At 48.8% G+C, this 15,149-nt stretch overlaps 3 protein-coding genes and 3 non-coding genes across 7 annotated transcripts; 3 read left to right on the top strand and 3 right to left on the bottom strand.

Moving 5' to 3' along the window:
• Positions 1–4,801: 4,801 nt before the first annotated feature.
• Positions 4,802–8,443, bottom strand: Rnf151 (ring finger protein 151). Of its 2 annotated transcripts, XM_021644796.2 has the most exons (6): positions 8,319–8,389; positions 8,017–8,070; positions 6,809–7,027; positions 6,187–6,332; positions 5,761–5,857; positions 4,804–5,360 (listed from the first exon to the last, which is right to left on the bottom strand). In XM_021644796.2, exons 3-6 carry the CDS (start codon positions 6,809–6,811, stop codon positions 4,890–4,892), a joined length of 717 nt encoding a protein of 238 aa, XP_021500471.1. In that variant the 5' UTR covers positions 6,812–7,027; positions 8,017–8,070; positions 8,319–8,389; the 3' UTR covers positions 4,804–4,889. The 2 variants fall into 2 exon arrangements, with proteins under 2 accessions (XP_060219979.1, XP_021500471.1); XM_060363996.1 differs by lacking the exon at positions 6,809–7,027 and having other exon boundaries at positions 4,802–5,360; positions 8,319–8,443.
• Positions 8,138–8,265, bottom strand: LOC132646630 (small nucleolar RNA ACA64). The gene has a single exon (XR_009584882.1). It is a non-coding gene; the product is annotated as a small nucleolar RNA ACA64 (small nucleolar RNA).
• Positions 8,444–8,626: 183 nt separating the features above from the next.
• Rps2 (ribosomal protein S2) lies at positions 8,627–10,453 on the top strand. Its single transcript, XM_021644776.2, has 6 exons — positions 8,627–8,926; positions 9,007–9,096; positions 9,228–9,335; positions 9,584–9,917; positions 10,145–10,236; positions 10,335–10,453. Exons 1-6 carry the CDS (start codon positions 8,750–8,752, stop codon positions 10,413–10,415), a joined length of 882 nt encoding a protein of 293 aa, XP_021500451.1. The 5' UTR covers positions 8,627–8,749; the 3' UTR covers positions 10,416–10,453.
• LOC132646573 (small nucleolar RNA SNORA64/SNORA10 family) lies at positions 9,388–9,521 on the top strand. Its single transcript, XR_009584836.1, has one exon. It is a non-coding gene; the product is annotated as a small nucleolar RNA SNORA64/SNORA10 family (small nucleolar RNA).
• Positions 9,938–10,082, top strand: LOC132646574 (small nucleolar RNA SNORA64/SNORA10 family). The gene has a single exon (XR_009584837.1). It is a non-coding gene; the product is annotated as a small nucleolar RNA SNORA64/SNORA10 family (small nucleolar RNA).
• A 130-nt stretch (positions 10,454–10,583) lies between the features above and the next one.
• Ndufb10 (NADH:ubiquinone oxidoreductase subunit B10) lies at positions 10,584–13,024 on the bottom strand. Its single transcript, XM_021644777.2, has 4 exons — positions 12,768–13,024; positions 11,135–11,273; positions 10,859–10,998; positions 10,584–10,730 (listed from the first exon to the last, which is right to left on the bottom strand). The coding sequence occupies exons 1-4, from the start codon at positions 12,913–12,915 to the stop codon at positions 10,627–10,629; spliced, it is 531 nt and encodes a 176-aa protein (XP_021500452.1). The 5' UTR covers positions 12,916–13,024; the 3' UTR covers positions 10,584–10,626.
• Positions 13,025–15,149: the final 2,125 nt, after the last annotated feature.

The raw sequence follows: 15,149 nt of genomic DNA, 5'->3' as shown, positions 1-15,149 counted from the left end.
TTAACCTTGTTTGTTTGTTTGTTTGTTTGTTTGTTTTTGGAGGCAGGGTTTCTCTGTGTAGCCTTGGCTGTCCTGGACTAGCTTTGTAGACCAGGCTGGCCTTGAACTCACAGAGATCTGCCTGTCTCTGCCTCCCTGAGTGGTGGGGTTATGGGCGTGCGCCACCGCGCCTGGCTCTAGGCCTTTCATCTTTTTATTTGTTTTAAGATTTATTTATTATGTATACAATGTTCAGCCTGCATGCCAGAAGAGGGCATCAGATCTCACTATAGGTGGTTATGAGAGCCACCATGTGGTTGCTGGGAATTGAACTCGGGACCTCTAAAAGAGCAGCCCGTACTCTTATCTCCCCAACCTCCAGGCTTTTTATCTTAACTGGGTTTTTTAAAATGCTTTTGGCCTGCGCACAAGGTTGGTCATGCCTTTAATCCCCGTATTCAGAAGGCGGAGACAAACAGATCTCTCTGGCTTGGTCTACAAAATGAGTTTCAAGTCGACCAGGGCTATGTAGTCTATATCAAATGCCTTTATTTTATTTTATTATTTTATTTATTTTATTAATTTTATTTTATTTTATTATTTATTTTATTTTTATTTTATTTTTATTAAATGTTTTTGGAAATGGTTACTTTTGCCCGTCAGCAGGTACCTGGCATCTGTTACCATCTAGGGGTCTTGATCAGATTCATTTTCTTTGTCAATAAAAGAATTAAGAGGTGGAGGAGGGGGAAACACCTCAAGTGCAACAGGTGGCAGCAGAGAAATCTCAAAAACAGCAAATAGGGGCTGGAGAGATGGCTCAGAGGTTATGAACACTGGCTTTTCTTCCAAAGGTCCCGAGTTCAATTCCCAGCAACCACATGGTGGCTCACAACCATCTATAATGAGATCTGGTGTGCAGACACACATGCAGGCAGAATGTGGTATAATTAATAAACAAATAAATCTAAAATAATAATAATAATAATAAAACAGCAAATAGGACCAGACAGAATAAGCAGGTGAAGAAAGGTTTTTATTAATGGTGAGGAGACATACGTACAGCAGGCATAAAGACCCCCTACAATGCAGAAGAGGCACTCAGAAAACCAAAACCCAGCTTCCTGAGAGCCCGGAGTTTTTAAAGTCTCTGAAGGGCCTTTCATCCCCTAAATTAGAGTTGGTGCTTTGAAGAAAAGCAGGATGGCTGATTAGGCCACAACTGTTGTGTCAATGTAAACTGACCCAGGCTTGAACTTGTTGAGCCAGTCCATTCTCAGGGACCTTACTGGCATGTGAAAAAGTCTCCAAGACCAAACCAATGGTGATGGCTCATGCCCTTAATCCCAGCACTCAGGAGGCAGGGGCGGCTGGGATCTCTGAGTTTGAGACCAGTCTAGACTAGAGTACAGAGAGTTCCAAGGCAGCCAAGATTACATAGAGAGAAATCAGGGGACGGGGGGTATCCAAAAGACCTTTGTTTTAAACTGCCAGGGCAGGAGAGTGAGGAAGAAGTTAGCCACCATCTTGGAAGTTCAGTATCCTTGTCATGGTTATTCTTGGTTGTCCCCTGGTTTTTCAAGTTACAGTTTCTCTGTGTAGCCCTGGCTGTTCTAGAACTGCTCTGTAGACCAGGCTGGACTCAAACTCACAGAGATCTTCCTGCCTCTGCCTCCCAAGTGCTGGGATCAAAGGTGTACAACTGACAATCACCAGCCAGCTGTGAATACCCTCTTTTAATTTGTATCTTATGAGGCGCAAAGATACTTTGTTAATCAGGATCTTTTGAGGTAGGAAGATCCACTTTTAATCTGGGCCACATCAGCTGGCAGCCTACATAAAGGACATGGAAGAAGGAAGCTTGCTCTCTGCCTGGTTACCCTCACTCTCACTCTGCCAGTCGTTTTCTTCACTGGCTTCTTCCTCGGAATTCTGGTGTCTACTGAAAACCAGCTGAGATAGCCAGCCTCATGGACTGAAAAACTACTGGCTTCTTGGACCTTTCATTTGTAGACAGCCATTGTGTACTAACTCCACTACAGCCTGTAAGCCATTCTAATAAATCATATGTATGTATATATATATATGTATATATATTCTATATGTATGTATATATATTATACATATATATATATATATGTATTCTGTAAGTTCTGTTCCTCTAGAGAACCCCAACTAATGCAATCCTTATTACCTAGTCATAACTCCTTTCCCTGTCTGCATATCATGGAATCTGTCTAACTCTTAATTCCTCACAGAAATGAAAGTATTCTAAAAAAGATGCTTGTCGTGGCTGGAGAGATGGCTCAGCAGTTTAGAGTGCTTGTTCTTGAAGAGGACCTGGCTTTGATTCCAAGCACTCACATGGGGACCCACAAACATCCGTAACTACATTTCCAGGGTATCCAGTGACCTCTTCTGACTTCTTAGGGCATCGGGAACGCACATGGCTCACATGCAAACATGTAAGGTAAAGCATTCACACACAGGAAAGAAATCAAGAGATACTCGTGGCACTTGGAAGAGGATCTGAGCGAGTTTGAGTCCGGCCTGTTCTCATAGTGAGTTCTAGGACATAGAACCAGACTCCAGAGGAGGAGCTCATCTTCTGGAAAGAGATTTCACAGCTCTAAAAAATTGTCAGAGCACCTTACATAACGATGGGTCAATAATTGGAGGGGCCACACCTTTTAAAAAGACGTTTTTTTCTGTTTCTGTGTGGGTGTTTTGCATCTATGTCTGTGCAACCATGAGCATGCAGCGCCTGTGGAAGTCAGAGGAAAGCAGAGTCTGCTGGAACTAGAGCTACACATGCTGTTAGCAAGCCACGTGAGTGCTGGGAATCAAACCCAGGTCCTCTAGAAGATCAGCCAGTGCCTTGTTTTGATTTTTTTTTTTCAAGACTGGGTTTCTCTGTGTAACAGCCCTGGTTCTTGTAGAATATGTTTTGTAGACCAGGCTGGCCTTGAACTCACAGAGATCTACCTGCCTCGGCCTCCAGAGTATCAGCCAGTGCTCTGAGCCAACCTGTCCACAAAATCTTGACAGAGATTTCATAAATCTGCATATTCATGGCCTTCTGCTTAAATTTTGGTCTCCCTTCAGGACCCATAAGACTGCCTTGGGGTTCACTGGATATTTGTTCCTTTTTTGTTTAAGATTTATTATTTATACAGTACTCTGCCTGCATATACACCTACAAATCAGAAGAGGGCGTCAGATCTCATTATAGTTGGTATGAGCCACCACCATGTGGTTGCTGGGAATTGAACTCAGAACCTTTGGAAGAACAGGCACTGCTTTTAATCTCTGAGCCATCTCTCCAGTCCTGTTGCTCTTTTCAATGTGGCTAAATTGAATTATTTTTTCCTGCTTTTCAGTTTAGCTCTTTAAATAGGCTTATTGAAGATAGGTGGCCCAATATGGTTTGGAGTGTACATTGTGATCCCCAAGTTTGCTAAGGAGGGAATAAGGCTGCATGTAACGAGGCGTACCTTCAATCCCAGCACTTGGGGAGGCAGAAGTGGGTGACTCTGATTTTGAGGCCAGCCTACATAGAGAGTTCTAGGCCAATTAGGAGAGTATAACGAGACCCTGTCTCAAAAAGACAAAACAAAAAACAAGTATCTGTTGAACAAACATGTTTTGTCTGTGAGAGACTGCCAGGAAAGAAAACAAAGACGTTGGGGCTGGAGAAATGGCTCAGCAGGTGAAGAGCACTGACTGTTCTTCCAGAGGACCCGGGTTCAACTCCCAGCACACTACATGGCAGCTCACAACTGTCTGTAACCCCTGTTCCAGGGGATCCAACACCTTCACATAGACATACGTGCAGTCAAACACCAATGTACATAAAATAAATTAAGAAAACAGACATCTTTTTGTGTGTCACTGGCATGTTATGTCTGGGTACCACATGTGTGCCTCCTGCCCTCAGAAGCCACAAGAGGGCATCAGATCCCATGGAACTGGAGTAACAGATGTTGTTAGCCACTGTGTGGGTAGTGTGCTTAAAACAGAGTCCTCTTTCAGAGCAGCTAGTGGTCTTAATCCCTGAGATATCTAATCTTGCCTCAACCTTTTCTTTTATTGAGACAAGGTCTATGTAGCCCCGGCCATCCTAAAAGTTCATATGTAGACCAGGCAAGCCTTGAAATCACCTGCCTCATCCCTCTGGGGTGCTGGGTCTAGAGACGTGTGCCACTATTCCTGGTTTAAAACTCCTGATCTTATATAGCTCATTTTCCAGGGACCAAGTAGGATGGTCAGGGAGGAGAGAAAATTCACACTAGTTAAAGCCTAATGTGTCAATACAGGTTTAGCAAAAGATGGTGGCTGGCAGGTTTAAAGTCTTTCATTGGGAAACCAACCCCCGAGCAACTGAAGTTGTAGAGCTGGGAGGCCTGCAGCTTTCTGGACATGGTGCTGTAAGTTGAGAGGTGGCTGGCTGGCTGTGGGGAGGGCACAGGAGACTAAGAACAAGAGGACACGGACTTCTTTGACTTCTATTCTTGGTTTAGGGTTCTGAGTCATTTGTATTACCAGCTAGGAAGCTATATAGTTTGGTAGGAAGGTGCAGAAAGGCCATGGGGAAAAAAAAAAGTGGGTTAATTTATGAAGAAGAAAACAGCTTTGCAGGATGGGGACTACTCGGTGGTAGATCCAACCAGGGGAAGAACTTAAGAGTCTAGGAGATCGAGGGTGGGAGGCACACAGCCACAGCCGCACAGAGAAACCCCGTCTCAGGAAAAAAAAAAAAAAAAAAGGCGGGGAGAGAACAGTCCAGAGGACAAAGGCCAGTATCTGATGTTTAAGGTCTGCAGAGGTGACAAGGACAACAGAGGACACGGAGGGCACAGAGGACATGTGGTGTGAGGTGGGCCAGGCCTGGGCTCAGCGTTTATTTAACTCTATAAGACATTTTGACCCTGCGCACCCCACATCTCAGCCTCCGGGGCAAGCTCAGTCTCCTGGGCCCGGGCGCTCAGGAGCAGGTTGTCATCCTCCAGGAAGTTGCCCAGCTGGGCCAGCTGCCGGCGGATGAGGTCGGTCGTGCGGTGCACCCGGCGCACACGCCCCAGCAGGCTCAGCAGCAGGGTCCGGTTGCGTTCATGGCGCTGGACCCAAGCGTCCCGTAGCTCACGGTAGCAGTTGTGCTGCTCACCGTCCGAGGCAGCCAGAGTGGCCCCACAGCCTAAGGGGCAGCGCTGCTGTCCACCCTGCTGGCAGTGCTGGCGGTGCTCATCGAGGACCCCGCGCAGAACCCGCGCAGTGCAGCCCTCATTGGGGCAGGCCATCAGCTCGAAGGGGCACGAGTCCTGGTGCCCTCTGCGATGAGCCAGGGGGCAGGTCACCAGGCACCCAGCTGCAGCGTTCTTGCACTACAAAGGATGAGGAAGCTCAGTGTGAATTAAACTAAGTTAGGCATGCGTAGCTGGGGCTCCCGTGTAATCCCTAACCTGTGATAGCCACTGACTATGAAACAAGTGAACTCTGAAGCCTCCTAAGCGTTTGTGGTTCCAAGTTTCTCTATTTTGAAACGTTAGAGGGCTGAAGAGTAACGGCACTTCATCCTTGAAGATGGTTTATAATCCCCACATTACACCTGAGGTTCTTAGGGACTCAGAAAGGATAAGCAGCTTGCTCAAGTCACACAGCAAGTGGTAGACTCATTGGTTATACTCTTCTGCCCTATGACCTTTGACCTGTACTTGTTCCTGCTACCTCTTCTGGGCTGTCTCCCCTCCCCCCAGAAAGATGGGCATGGACACTCAGAGCTACCTTGACTTGTAGGCGGCCAATGGTTTTCCGGAGTTTATTCACTTGGACCATTTTTCTCCTTTTCACCTCTTTTCTACAGCACGGACAGGTGTTTTGTCTAGAGGAAAGCATGGTATGACGTTGGAAGCGGAAGGGGACAGGTGGAAGTCATAAGCCAGCCAGAGCAAGTCTTCATTAGGTGACCCAGCTAGTCCTTCCCTTTCCAGCAGGAGGTGGCATAAAGGGAGTATTACAGTGAGCTTTTGGCTCCCAAGCTGAGGCTGGGGATTTCAGACACCAGGGAGCAATTGCACACTCAGGCTTAGTGTCCCAGACTTTGCAGCTGAGTCTCAGAGCCATTGGAGCCCAGCTTTTGGCAGACTTTCCCATTGGCCATAGGAACTGGGCCCCAGCCTCAGGCCCACCCTCCTGTATTCCCAATGGCACCTGGCTAGCCACTGGAAGATGCACTTTTTGCAGAAGATGTGACCGCATGGCAACCTCATTGGCCTCTTGAGAACCCCATGGCAGACAGAACACAGGAAGTTGCAGTCAGGAGGGCTGGCAAAGAGGTTGAGATCGTACCCACCACTCTGCAAAGGCAAGCTTGATGTTAAGGTCAAGGCCAGGGTGGAACCAGCCTCCAAGCCCCCTTACCCAGGCACTCATACCAGCAAGATACCTTGGCAATCTTTTGATAGTGGGCCAGGGTATATAAAGAAACTCATAAGCCAGATGCGGTGGGCACACTGGGAGGCAGCAGCAGGTGGATCTCTGTGAATTCGAGGCCAGCCTGGTCTACAAAACCAGTCCAAAACAGTCAAGGCTACACAGAGAAACCCTGTCTCAATCAATCAACCAACCAAACAAAAAAACTAAGTGGAGAGCCTGGAGGGGTCACCACCCACTTCTAGACTACATTGGTTAAGAGTTGTCTGAAAAGCTTCATTGTCCCACAAAGTTACTGTCATCCATTCTCTCAGAGATAAGATCTGTTTCTAGACAGCCGGGTAGCTGTCTGGAATTGAGTACAAATCTCAGAGCTGGTGGAAAGAGGCCAGAGGCTCACCATGATCTGTGTCTGCACGGCAGCTCCACTGAGAGCAAGGCCTCCGAAGCCTCCATTTCATAGCACATGTGGACCGACATCACAGTGGCATTGTCCGGCTTAGGCCAATCACAGCTCTGGGCCAGAGCCCACCTTGCTTTACTCTGAAGGTGAGTGGTAAGGTAGCCTCAACTCAGTTGTCTTGGATTCTCTCCCTTGGATGTGATTGACTCCTGATTCCTAAGCAAGAGAACCAAGTCTTTAGGACCTCATTCCCCAAAACTAGCAGGATCACAGGGGCTTGCTGCTTCCTCCACTCGTATCATTTCCCCAAGATCATGTCCTATAAGCAGGAGGCCCATCCTGTGAAAAGCCCCCAGGTTTTTCAACAAATCTTTAAGAAAGCCCTTGAGTAGACGAGAGTTGTGGTATCCATGTTGTAGTGTACTTTTTTCCCCTTTGGACATAATATGGTCTCCATATTGGTATAGAGGTCATAGTGGCTAGATAACCCATGCTAACTAAGAATACAACGGAGACCTAAGGCTACAGTAATGGAGCTGTTGACATTCAAGTCTCCCTTTTAGCCAGGCAGTGCTGGAGTACAGCTTGCCTCATGACTTTAATCCCAACCCAGGCAGGTGCAGCCCTGAATTTTATGGGGCCACATGTGCTCAGGAGGCTGAACTTCAGTGGGACCATACCTTGGTCACCGCTGGCGCCCCGTTTGGGGAAAAAACCAATGCTAACGCACTCCTGCAAGTTTGCTTTAGTCTAGGTAGTCATCTTTAAAAAAAAATTTTAACCACATGTTATGTCTGGAGTGTGGATGAGCTTGGACGCCAGAGTTGTAGGAGCTGGAGTTAGATCCTCTTAACAGCTGAGCCATCTCTAGCCCTGTGATCCTATTTTGTAATGAAATAGTCTCACTATTGCCACCTTGGCTGGCCTGGAACTGTTTTTGTAGACCAGGCCTGCCTCTCCAGTACAGGCAACCACATCCGGGCTCCAGTCAATGTTAAGCCCAACGTTTGAAAGGCTTAAGTAGGCTTGTTAAAGTACACTCCTTCTTAGAGACAAGAACCAGTCTCAAAAAGAAAAAAAAAAAAAAAAAAGGTGGCCCCGAAATCATCCTTGGATACCCAGATGCTGACTGCTGGAAACCCTCCAAAAACATACACACACGACAATTTAAGTTAAATCATTTTATTTGAGGGAAAAACCCGAACCTGCCATATTCGTGAACGAGGCGGCGGCTGCGACGACCTCCAAATCCATGGAACCTGCGAAGAAAGGACGTGGTTAGGATCGCTGCCACAAGCCAGCGGGCCGGGGCGGCGAGGCGATCCGGAATGTAGGGGCCTGGGTTTCACCCTCCCACACTGGGGCAGCGGGCGGTGAGCTGAGGCCCCTGTGGCTCTGGGCGCCGAATCTCACCTCCGGCCACAAGCCAAGGCCGAGGATGATTTTCAACGAACGCCCACTAATCGGGTCAACAGCGTACGCAGCAAGAGGCCGATGAGCAACTTACCTGAGCAGCAGTAGAGCGACAACACGCATGGACCCCCGGAGGACCAAGTGTGGCCAGCGCGAACATTTATAGCCCCGCCCAGCCTGGGGTAAGGCGCTGCTTCAGGGAGGGAAGGTGCGCAGGCGCAAGCAGAACGTGGCGGGGGCGGGACAAGACGCAGCCAATCACCGCCTGCGGGTGAGCAGTCGAGATCTCGCGGTTCTTGGTGCACTATAAAAACTCCCTTCCGCACGGCCTCGCTCTTCTTCTTCTTCGGGAAAACACGTGAGTCTGCGTTAGTGGATCACGGCCTTGCTCTCGGGCCTGTGGGAATCCGTGGACATCCGGACGGAGACACCCTTCAGAGGACCGTCCCGTTCCGGAGCCCCGAGCGTTCGCACAGTCTAGGGGTCTGTTCAGTGCTTTCTGTTTCTCTTTTGTCTCTGTAGCAAATGGCGGATGACGCCGGTGCAGCCGGAGGGCCGGGAGGGCCCGGCGGCCCAGGACTAGGAGGCCGTGGCGGCTTCCGCGGAGGGTTCGGCAGCGGTCTTAGGGGCCGCGGTCGGGGTCGGGGCCGTGGGCGTGGCCGAGGCCGCGGGGCTCGTGGAGGTAAAGCCGAAGACAAGGAGGTAGGTCCGGGCCGCGGGCAGGGCGGGTCTGCTCGTGCACCGGACGCAGAGGCAGCCCTTTGACTGGTGTCTTTCTGCAGTGGATCCCTGTCACCAAGCTGGGCCGCCTGGTTAAGGACATGAAGATAAAGTCCTTGGAGGAGATCTACCTGTTCTCCCTGCCCATTAAGGTACAGGAAAGCCTCCGTGCAGAAACGTTTGGGCGGGACGTTGTTAACTAGAAGTTGTCAGGGTTGAGAAAAAGACCAACTCTTGCCTGCTGATACTTAACAAGTTAACATTTCCCACAAATTTGTTCTAGGAATCTGAGATTATCGACTTTTTCCTGGGTGCCTCCCTAAAGGATGAGGTACTAAAAATCATGCCAGTGCAGAAGCAGACACGGGCTGGCCAGCGGACCAGGTTCAAGGTATTGTGTTTATTTGGCAAGGTGGAACTGCTTAAACAATGGGGTGAGCAAAACTCTCTCACTCTGCATAGTTACACTAGGTATTGCCCGTGTGACTTTCGTACGGGGAGAGAGAGAAAACGAGTTCCTCTAGTGCCTTGGATTGGCCTTACAGTGGCCTCTCTTGCCTAGTGGAACACCACAGGGTCTGGTTGGGATGTGCTGGTGTTGTACCACCAGCCAGCCATTTCATCTAAGTCTTTTCACAGGCTTTTGTCGCTATTGGAGACTACAATGGTCACGTTGGTCTTGGTGTTAAGTGTTCCAAGGAGGTAGCCACTGCCATCCGAGGAGCCATCATCTTGGCCAAGCTTTCCATCGTCCCTGTTCGAAGAGGCTATTGGGGCAACAAGATTGGCAAACCCCACACTGTTCCGTGCAAGGTGACAGGCCGCTGTGGCTCTGTTTTGGTGCGTCTTATCCCTGCCCCCAGAGGCACTGGCATCGTCTCTGCTCCTGTGCCCAAGAAGCTACTGATGATGGCCGGTATTGATGACTGCTACACATCAGCCAGGGGCTGCACTGCCACCCTGGGCAACTTTGGTAGGTAGCTCATAGTTGCCAGCCTCTCAGCTCCGCTGGATTACACAGGCCCAGTGTGTGGTGGGCGTATTTTTAAGTGTGTGTGGTGGGGGGGGTAGTGGTCCTCCTAATGCACTTTGGGTAAACTTGCTCCAGAGTGGCTTCTCTGTTCAGAGTGCAACAGCTCCTTGGTGGGCAGCGCTTTTTATCCTTAAGTCAAGCCACTAACCCGCTTTACTGTTTTTCAGCCAAGGCCACCTTTGATGCCATCTCCAAGACTTATAGCTACCTGACCCCTGACCTCTGGAAAGAGACTGTGTTCACCAAGTCCCCTTATCAGGTATGTTGGTCAGCTTGGTCTGTTGGCTGCCTTTAAATTAACTCTTAGCTAAGAGTTGGGGTGCATGTTGTACCAATATGTCATGCTTCTCTTTTTAGGAATTCACTGATCATCTTGTGAAAACCCACACCAGAGTCTCTGTTCAGAGGACCCAGGCTCCAGCTGTGGCTACCACATAAGGGTTTTTATACAAGAAAAATAAAGTGAATTAAATCTGTTAGTGTTGTCTTTTTTTTTTTTTTTTTGTCTGTATCCCCCAGACTTGGTGAGCATCTCATAGCTTTGGCTGGCTCCCAGTAGGCTGAACTCACATCTCAGCATTTAGTCGACACCAGAAACAGGCCATGTACAGTCTATCATTTTATTTCAAGAGTTCTTGTAGCTAGAATCTTACGCAGCAGCAGCCTCTTTAGCAGCCTTCCTCTCTTGCAGCATCCTCTGCTTCTGCTTCGCCAGGCACTTTCTGGCAGAACAATAGGCTCCCAGGTCAAAGTCTGGAGAAAGATGGGGCATGGAGAGTTTGTCACATGCACAGGAATTTGGGGCAAGAAAGAGTCCCAATACTGACCCACAGCTATGCACAACTGGGAAGACAGGGTTTTAGTAAGGCTGAGTTACTTACAGCGGTCATGGTAGGCTTTGGCCACCTGAGTGAGCTGCTCCAATTCCTTGGCACAATTCTGGGTTGCACTTTCTCCTTCCCTCTGCTGACAAGCCTTAAACCTCTCCTGAATGATGTTGAGGATTTCCTGGTCAACTTTGCTGAAAGAATACAGGATAGAATTACCTATCAAGATTTTGAAAGGATACAAACCTATCTCACCCCAGGAGTTTGGGTCTTCTCCAGGAGGATGTGCAGGTACATAAGGCCACTCTGTGTTCCCTGCTGCTCACTTACTAGTCCCTTCTCCACTGCATCTCTGCCTCAAAGATACACAAGACGTCACCCTCTTTGCATTCTGTGATGTCTGGCACACGACGATACTGTCGGTGGTAGTAGTAGGTTCGGTTCTTGGCGTGCTGTTTCTCAATAAATTCTGTGAAAACACCAAAAATCAATGGCTCACCCAGCCTTAGGTTAGGTGTCTAAGTTCCAAGCTTTTACAGAAACAGTCAATGAAGGACGGGCTACAGTGGTTGACAGCTACCACCTTCAGTTGCAGGACATCTCACCTTGGGGCCCTACCTTATAGGGCAGGTCTTTATAGAACAGATATACTCCGTCCGCTGAGAGTTAATATAGTTGGGCCCACAGCACCCAGAGTTTGAGTAGGCGAGGCTTTATTAGGAATTCAGCAGTAGGACCCAATGTTTTCCACTGGTAAAACAGCACAGGGTGCAGATATCCAGACAGTATAAGATGCCTCCAAAATGGAGGTGACTTTACTGCAGTAATGCACCTGGGACTACCTTCCTAATCCAAGGACCACCTGTAAGCCAGGGGCAGTGACGTGTGTCTAAACCAAGCTACTAGGAAGCTGACAAAGGTATCTGCTATGTTGACCTGGACAACACTGAACATGCTGTCTCACAAAGAAGCCACTGAAATCAGCTCCTCAACACTTAAAGGAGAAAAAAACAAATCACTTAAGCATGCTCTGCACCCCAAATGCTGGATAAATGAGCTGCTTAATAGACCGGACGAAGAGTCCAACATGATTCTGGGCTGCTCACCATTCTGGCAAACAGGACCAAGGGTTGAATGGACCATTCTCTGGGAGCAGGGATAGCGAGCATAGCCATTTAAAACACCCCTTTGCACGAATGAAACTGGCCCAAAGAGAAGGATGACCACCCTGACCATGCAGATGGATTGCAAATAGCCTATTTCAACAAGGACTTATTGACCAGCTACTGCACACACCAAGGACAGTGCTTGGCCTTCCCGACCACTACCAGTTTTTTGTATTTGTTTTGCTTTAGAGACAGGGTTTCCCTGAGTGGCCTTGGCTATCATAAGACTTGCTATGTGGACCAGGCTGGCCTCGTACCCAAAGGTTCACCTGCCTCTGTCTTCCCAGCGCTGGGATTAAAGGCGTGCGCCACCCCCAGGATTCCGACTACCACCGCTTAAAAGAGCGACCAGGGTCGACAGTAGTGGGGGTTCCGCTGACAGCATAAAGAATTATGAACAGGGGGCAGTCCCCGGAAAAAGTGGGTTATCCCACGATGCAGCAGGGGCGACGGGAGGTCCTGGGAAGTGATATGGAGTGCAGCGGGGAAACAAAAGGAGGTGATGATTCCCCAGGGGCAAGAGGTTAACTTGTATATCCCTTTTGGATTTACAATCCCTAGACCAATATTTTCCCTTGCCACAGTGGCTGCAAAACCCTTGGGCGTTTCTGGGTGTCTCGGATAAGGCAGAGGGTGTCGTAGGTGCACTGGAGAGGTTAAGACACGATTTGGACCCAGGGTTTTGGGTGCGGGACAGCGACGTGTCCAGGGGCAGCAGTCTAGGGGGCGGGAGCTAGACGTGGGATCCGTAGGGTACCGGAATCTCCACTGAGCGGGCGGAATCCTAGACCCTGTACCTCTCACGAGGGTCACGGGCCGGTCCACGACGAGTTCATAGGCCTTCGTCAGGTAGGTGAGAGGGTTGGGGAGCGAGGTTTGCGGCGACGGAGCCGGTGTGCGGCGCGGGGGCTCGGGGTACACATCCTTGTCCCAAGAGTCCGGCATAGCTTAAGCAGGACCTCCCGGTCGACCTTCCAACTCCGCGTCTGGACCAGCTCGGCCGGCTAAGGACGCGGAGACCTCTACGCCTGCGCGGAGAGGCGGCAGCTGCGTCTGCGCAGTGGGCAGCCGCGAGGCACCACGGGATCGTACCTCGCCTCTCGGGCGCCCCCTTGTGGTTCCCACGGCACCGTGGCATCCCGGTTTAGTTGGACAGAGATTGCCAGATGCCTTGCAAGGCTTTGCTCTGACCTACCGGCTAAGATAGCAGGGAACGAGGTGAAAACGGCTTGGCAAGAGCACACAATTCAACGACTAATAGAAACACCAAACGCCCTCACTACTCCAGGAAGCCATTCTGGTCTGGCCTGCTCTGGGCTCTGCTCAGACCCCTCATGGGCTTGTGGGTGCCAGTGAACCTGGGGCTTCTCCGAAGAAGAAGAGCTTGTCCCTGTGGTCAATGAGGAAAAAGGGTCTCCTATCCTAGGCACAGAGAGCTTCTGGGGGTCCTGTTCTGGTCCTGAGCTCTTATGCTCTGAGTTGTCCACTGTCCAGGACTGTACTGCCCAAACTCTTAGTTTATTTGTTTAGAACCTGGTTTTGCAGCCTGGGACGTGGAAATCCTCACTTCTGCCATCTAGGTGCTGGTCCCCTCCTGCCAGAATTGGGGACTAAGAATATAGAATTTATCAGTTGCACAGACTTACCATAATCCAGTATTACACAAACATCAGCTCATGACAGCTAACTCAGACCCCAAAATCATAACATGTTGGTAGCATAGAATGTATCTAGTGCAAAATCACTATCCCGGAGGAACATCTTGAGCTTAGTGGATTCAGTGATTCTACAACTACAGAACCTTGATCCTGTAACAATAGACTCTTGGGATAGAGAAAATAATCTTAGTTCTTGGGAGCAAAGGCAGGTGGAACTCTGAGCTCCAGGAGAGCCAAGGCTACACTGAGAAATACTGTCGAGAGAGAGAGAGAGAGAGAGAGAGAGAGAGAGAGAGAGAGAGAGAGATGAGAGAGATAAGACATATATCCAGGGCACAGTGGCACAAACCTGTAGTTGGAGCTACACAAGGAACTGCATTAGGATGATCATTTGAATTCAGAAATTCAAGACCAGCTTCAGGAGCCATTTATATAGGTTTATGTCTATAAGCTTGCCATTTTGACTGAGGCAGAAGGATTGCGACGAGTTCAAGGCCAGATGGGCTATAATATGAGACCTTTTCTCAAAAGAAAAAGAAAGGGCTGGAGAGATGGTTTATCAGTTGAGAAGTCTTCCCGAGGACCTGGGTTTGATGCCCACCACTCACATGGTGGTTCATAACTGTCTATAACTCCAGCTCCAGGGAATCTGAGTTTTCTAGCCTTCAAGGACACCAGGTATAGAGGAGGAGCACAAACATACATGCAGGCAAAACACCCATACACATAAAATAAATTTTAATTAAAAAAAAAGGAAAAAGCCTGGTGATGGTGGCACACACCTTTAATCCCAGCACTCAGGAGGCGGAGGCAGGTGGATATTTGTGAGTTTGAGGCCAGCCTGATCTACAGAGTTAGTTCCACGACAGCAAGGCTACACAAAGAACCCCCCCTCCAAAAAAAAAAAAACCCACAAAACAACAACAACAACAACAACAAAAGAACAAAAGAAAGAAACTGAAGTAGAGGCCTTGAAAGAATGCTTCTCACTGGCTTGCTCTTCACGGCTGAGTCAGCCTGCTTTCTCACAGAACCTGGTACCACCACAGTGGACCCTCCTACATTAGTTTTTTATCAAGAAATGCCTTACAAGCTTACTTATAGGCCAATCTTATGGGAACCTTGTCTCAATTGAGGTTCCTTCTTGCCAGATGACCTTGGCTTTTGTCAAGTTGACAAAAACAAAAACAAAAAAACACAAAAAAACCTAGCCAGAACAGATACTTGTATGAATTTGTTTTTATGTTTCTTTGATTCTTTGTTTGTGACAGGGTCTTAGGTATTACAGGCTAGCCTTCAAGGTAGTATGTAACTGAGGATGGCTTTGAATTTCTGATCCTCCTGTCTCCACATCCCAAGTGTAAGGGTTGGGGCTATGGTTATGGTTATGGTTATGGTTATTGCTGTGCCTGTTTTTTTTTAATAATTAAAAAATGTTTTAATATTAATTACAGTTTATTCACTTTGTATTCCAGCTGTAGCCCCCTCTCATATTCCCTCCCAATCCCACCCTCCCTCTCT

This window comes from Meriones unguiculatus, chromosome 11, assembly GCF_030254825.1.
Source record: "Meriones unguiculatus strain TT.TT164.6M chromosome 11, Bangor_MerUng_6.1, whole genome shotgun sequence".
In the NCBI taxonomy this organism is placed as follows: domain Eukaryota; kingdom Metazoa; phylum Chordata; class Mammalia; order Rodentia; family Muridae; genus Meriones; species Meriones unguiculatus.
The sequence above is the reverse complement of the archived record's forward strand: the minus strand, read 5'-3'. Positions and strand labels throughout refer to the sequence as shown.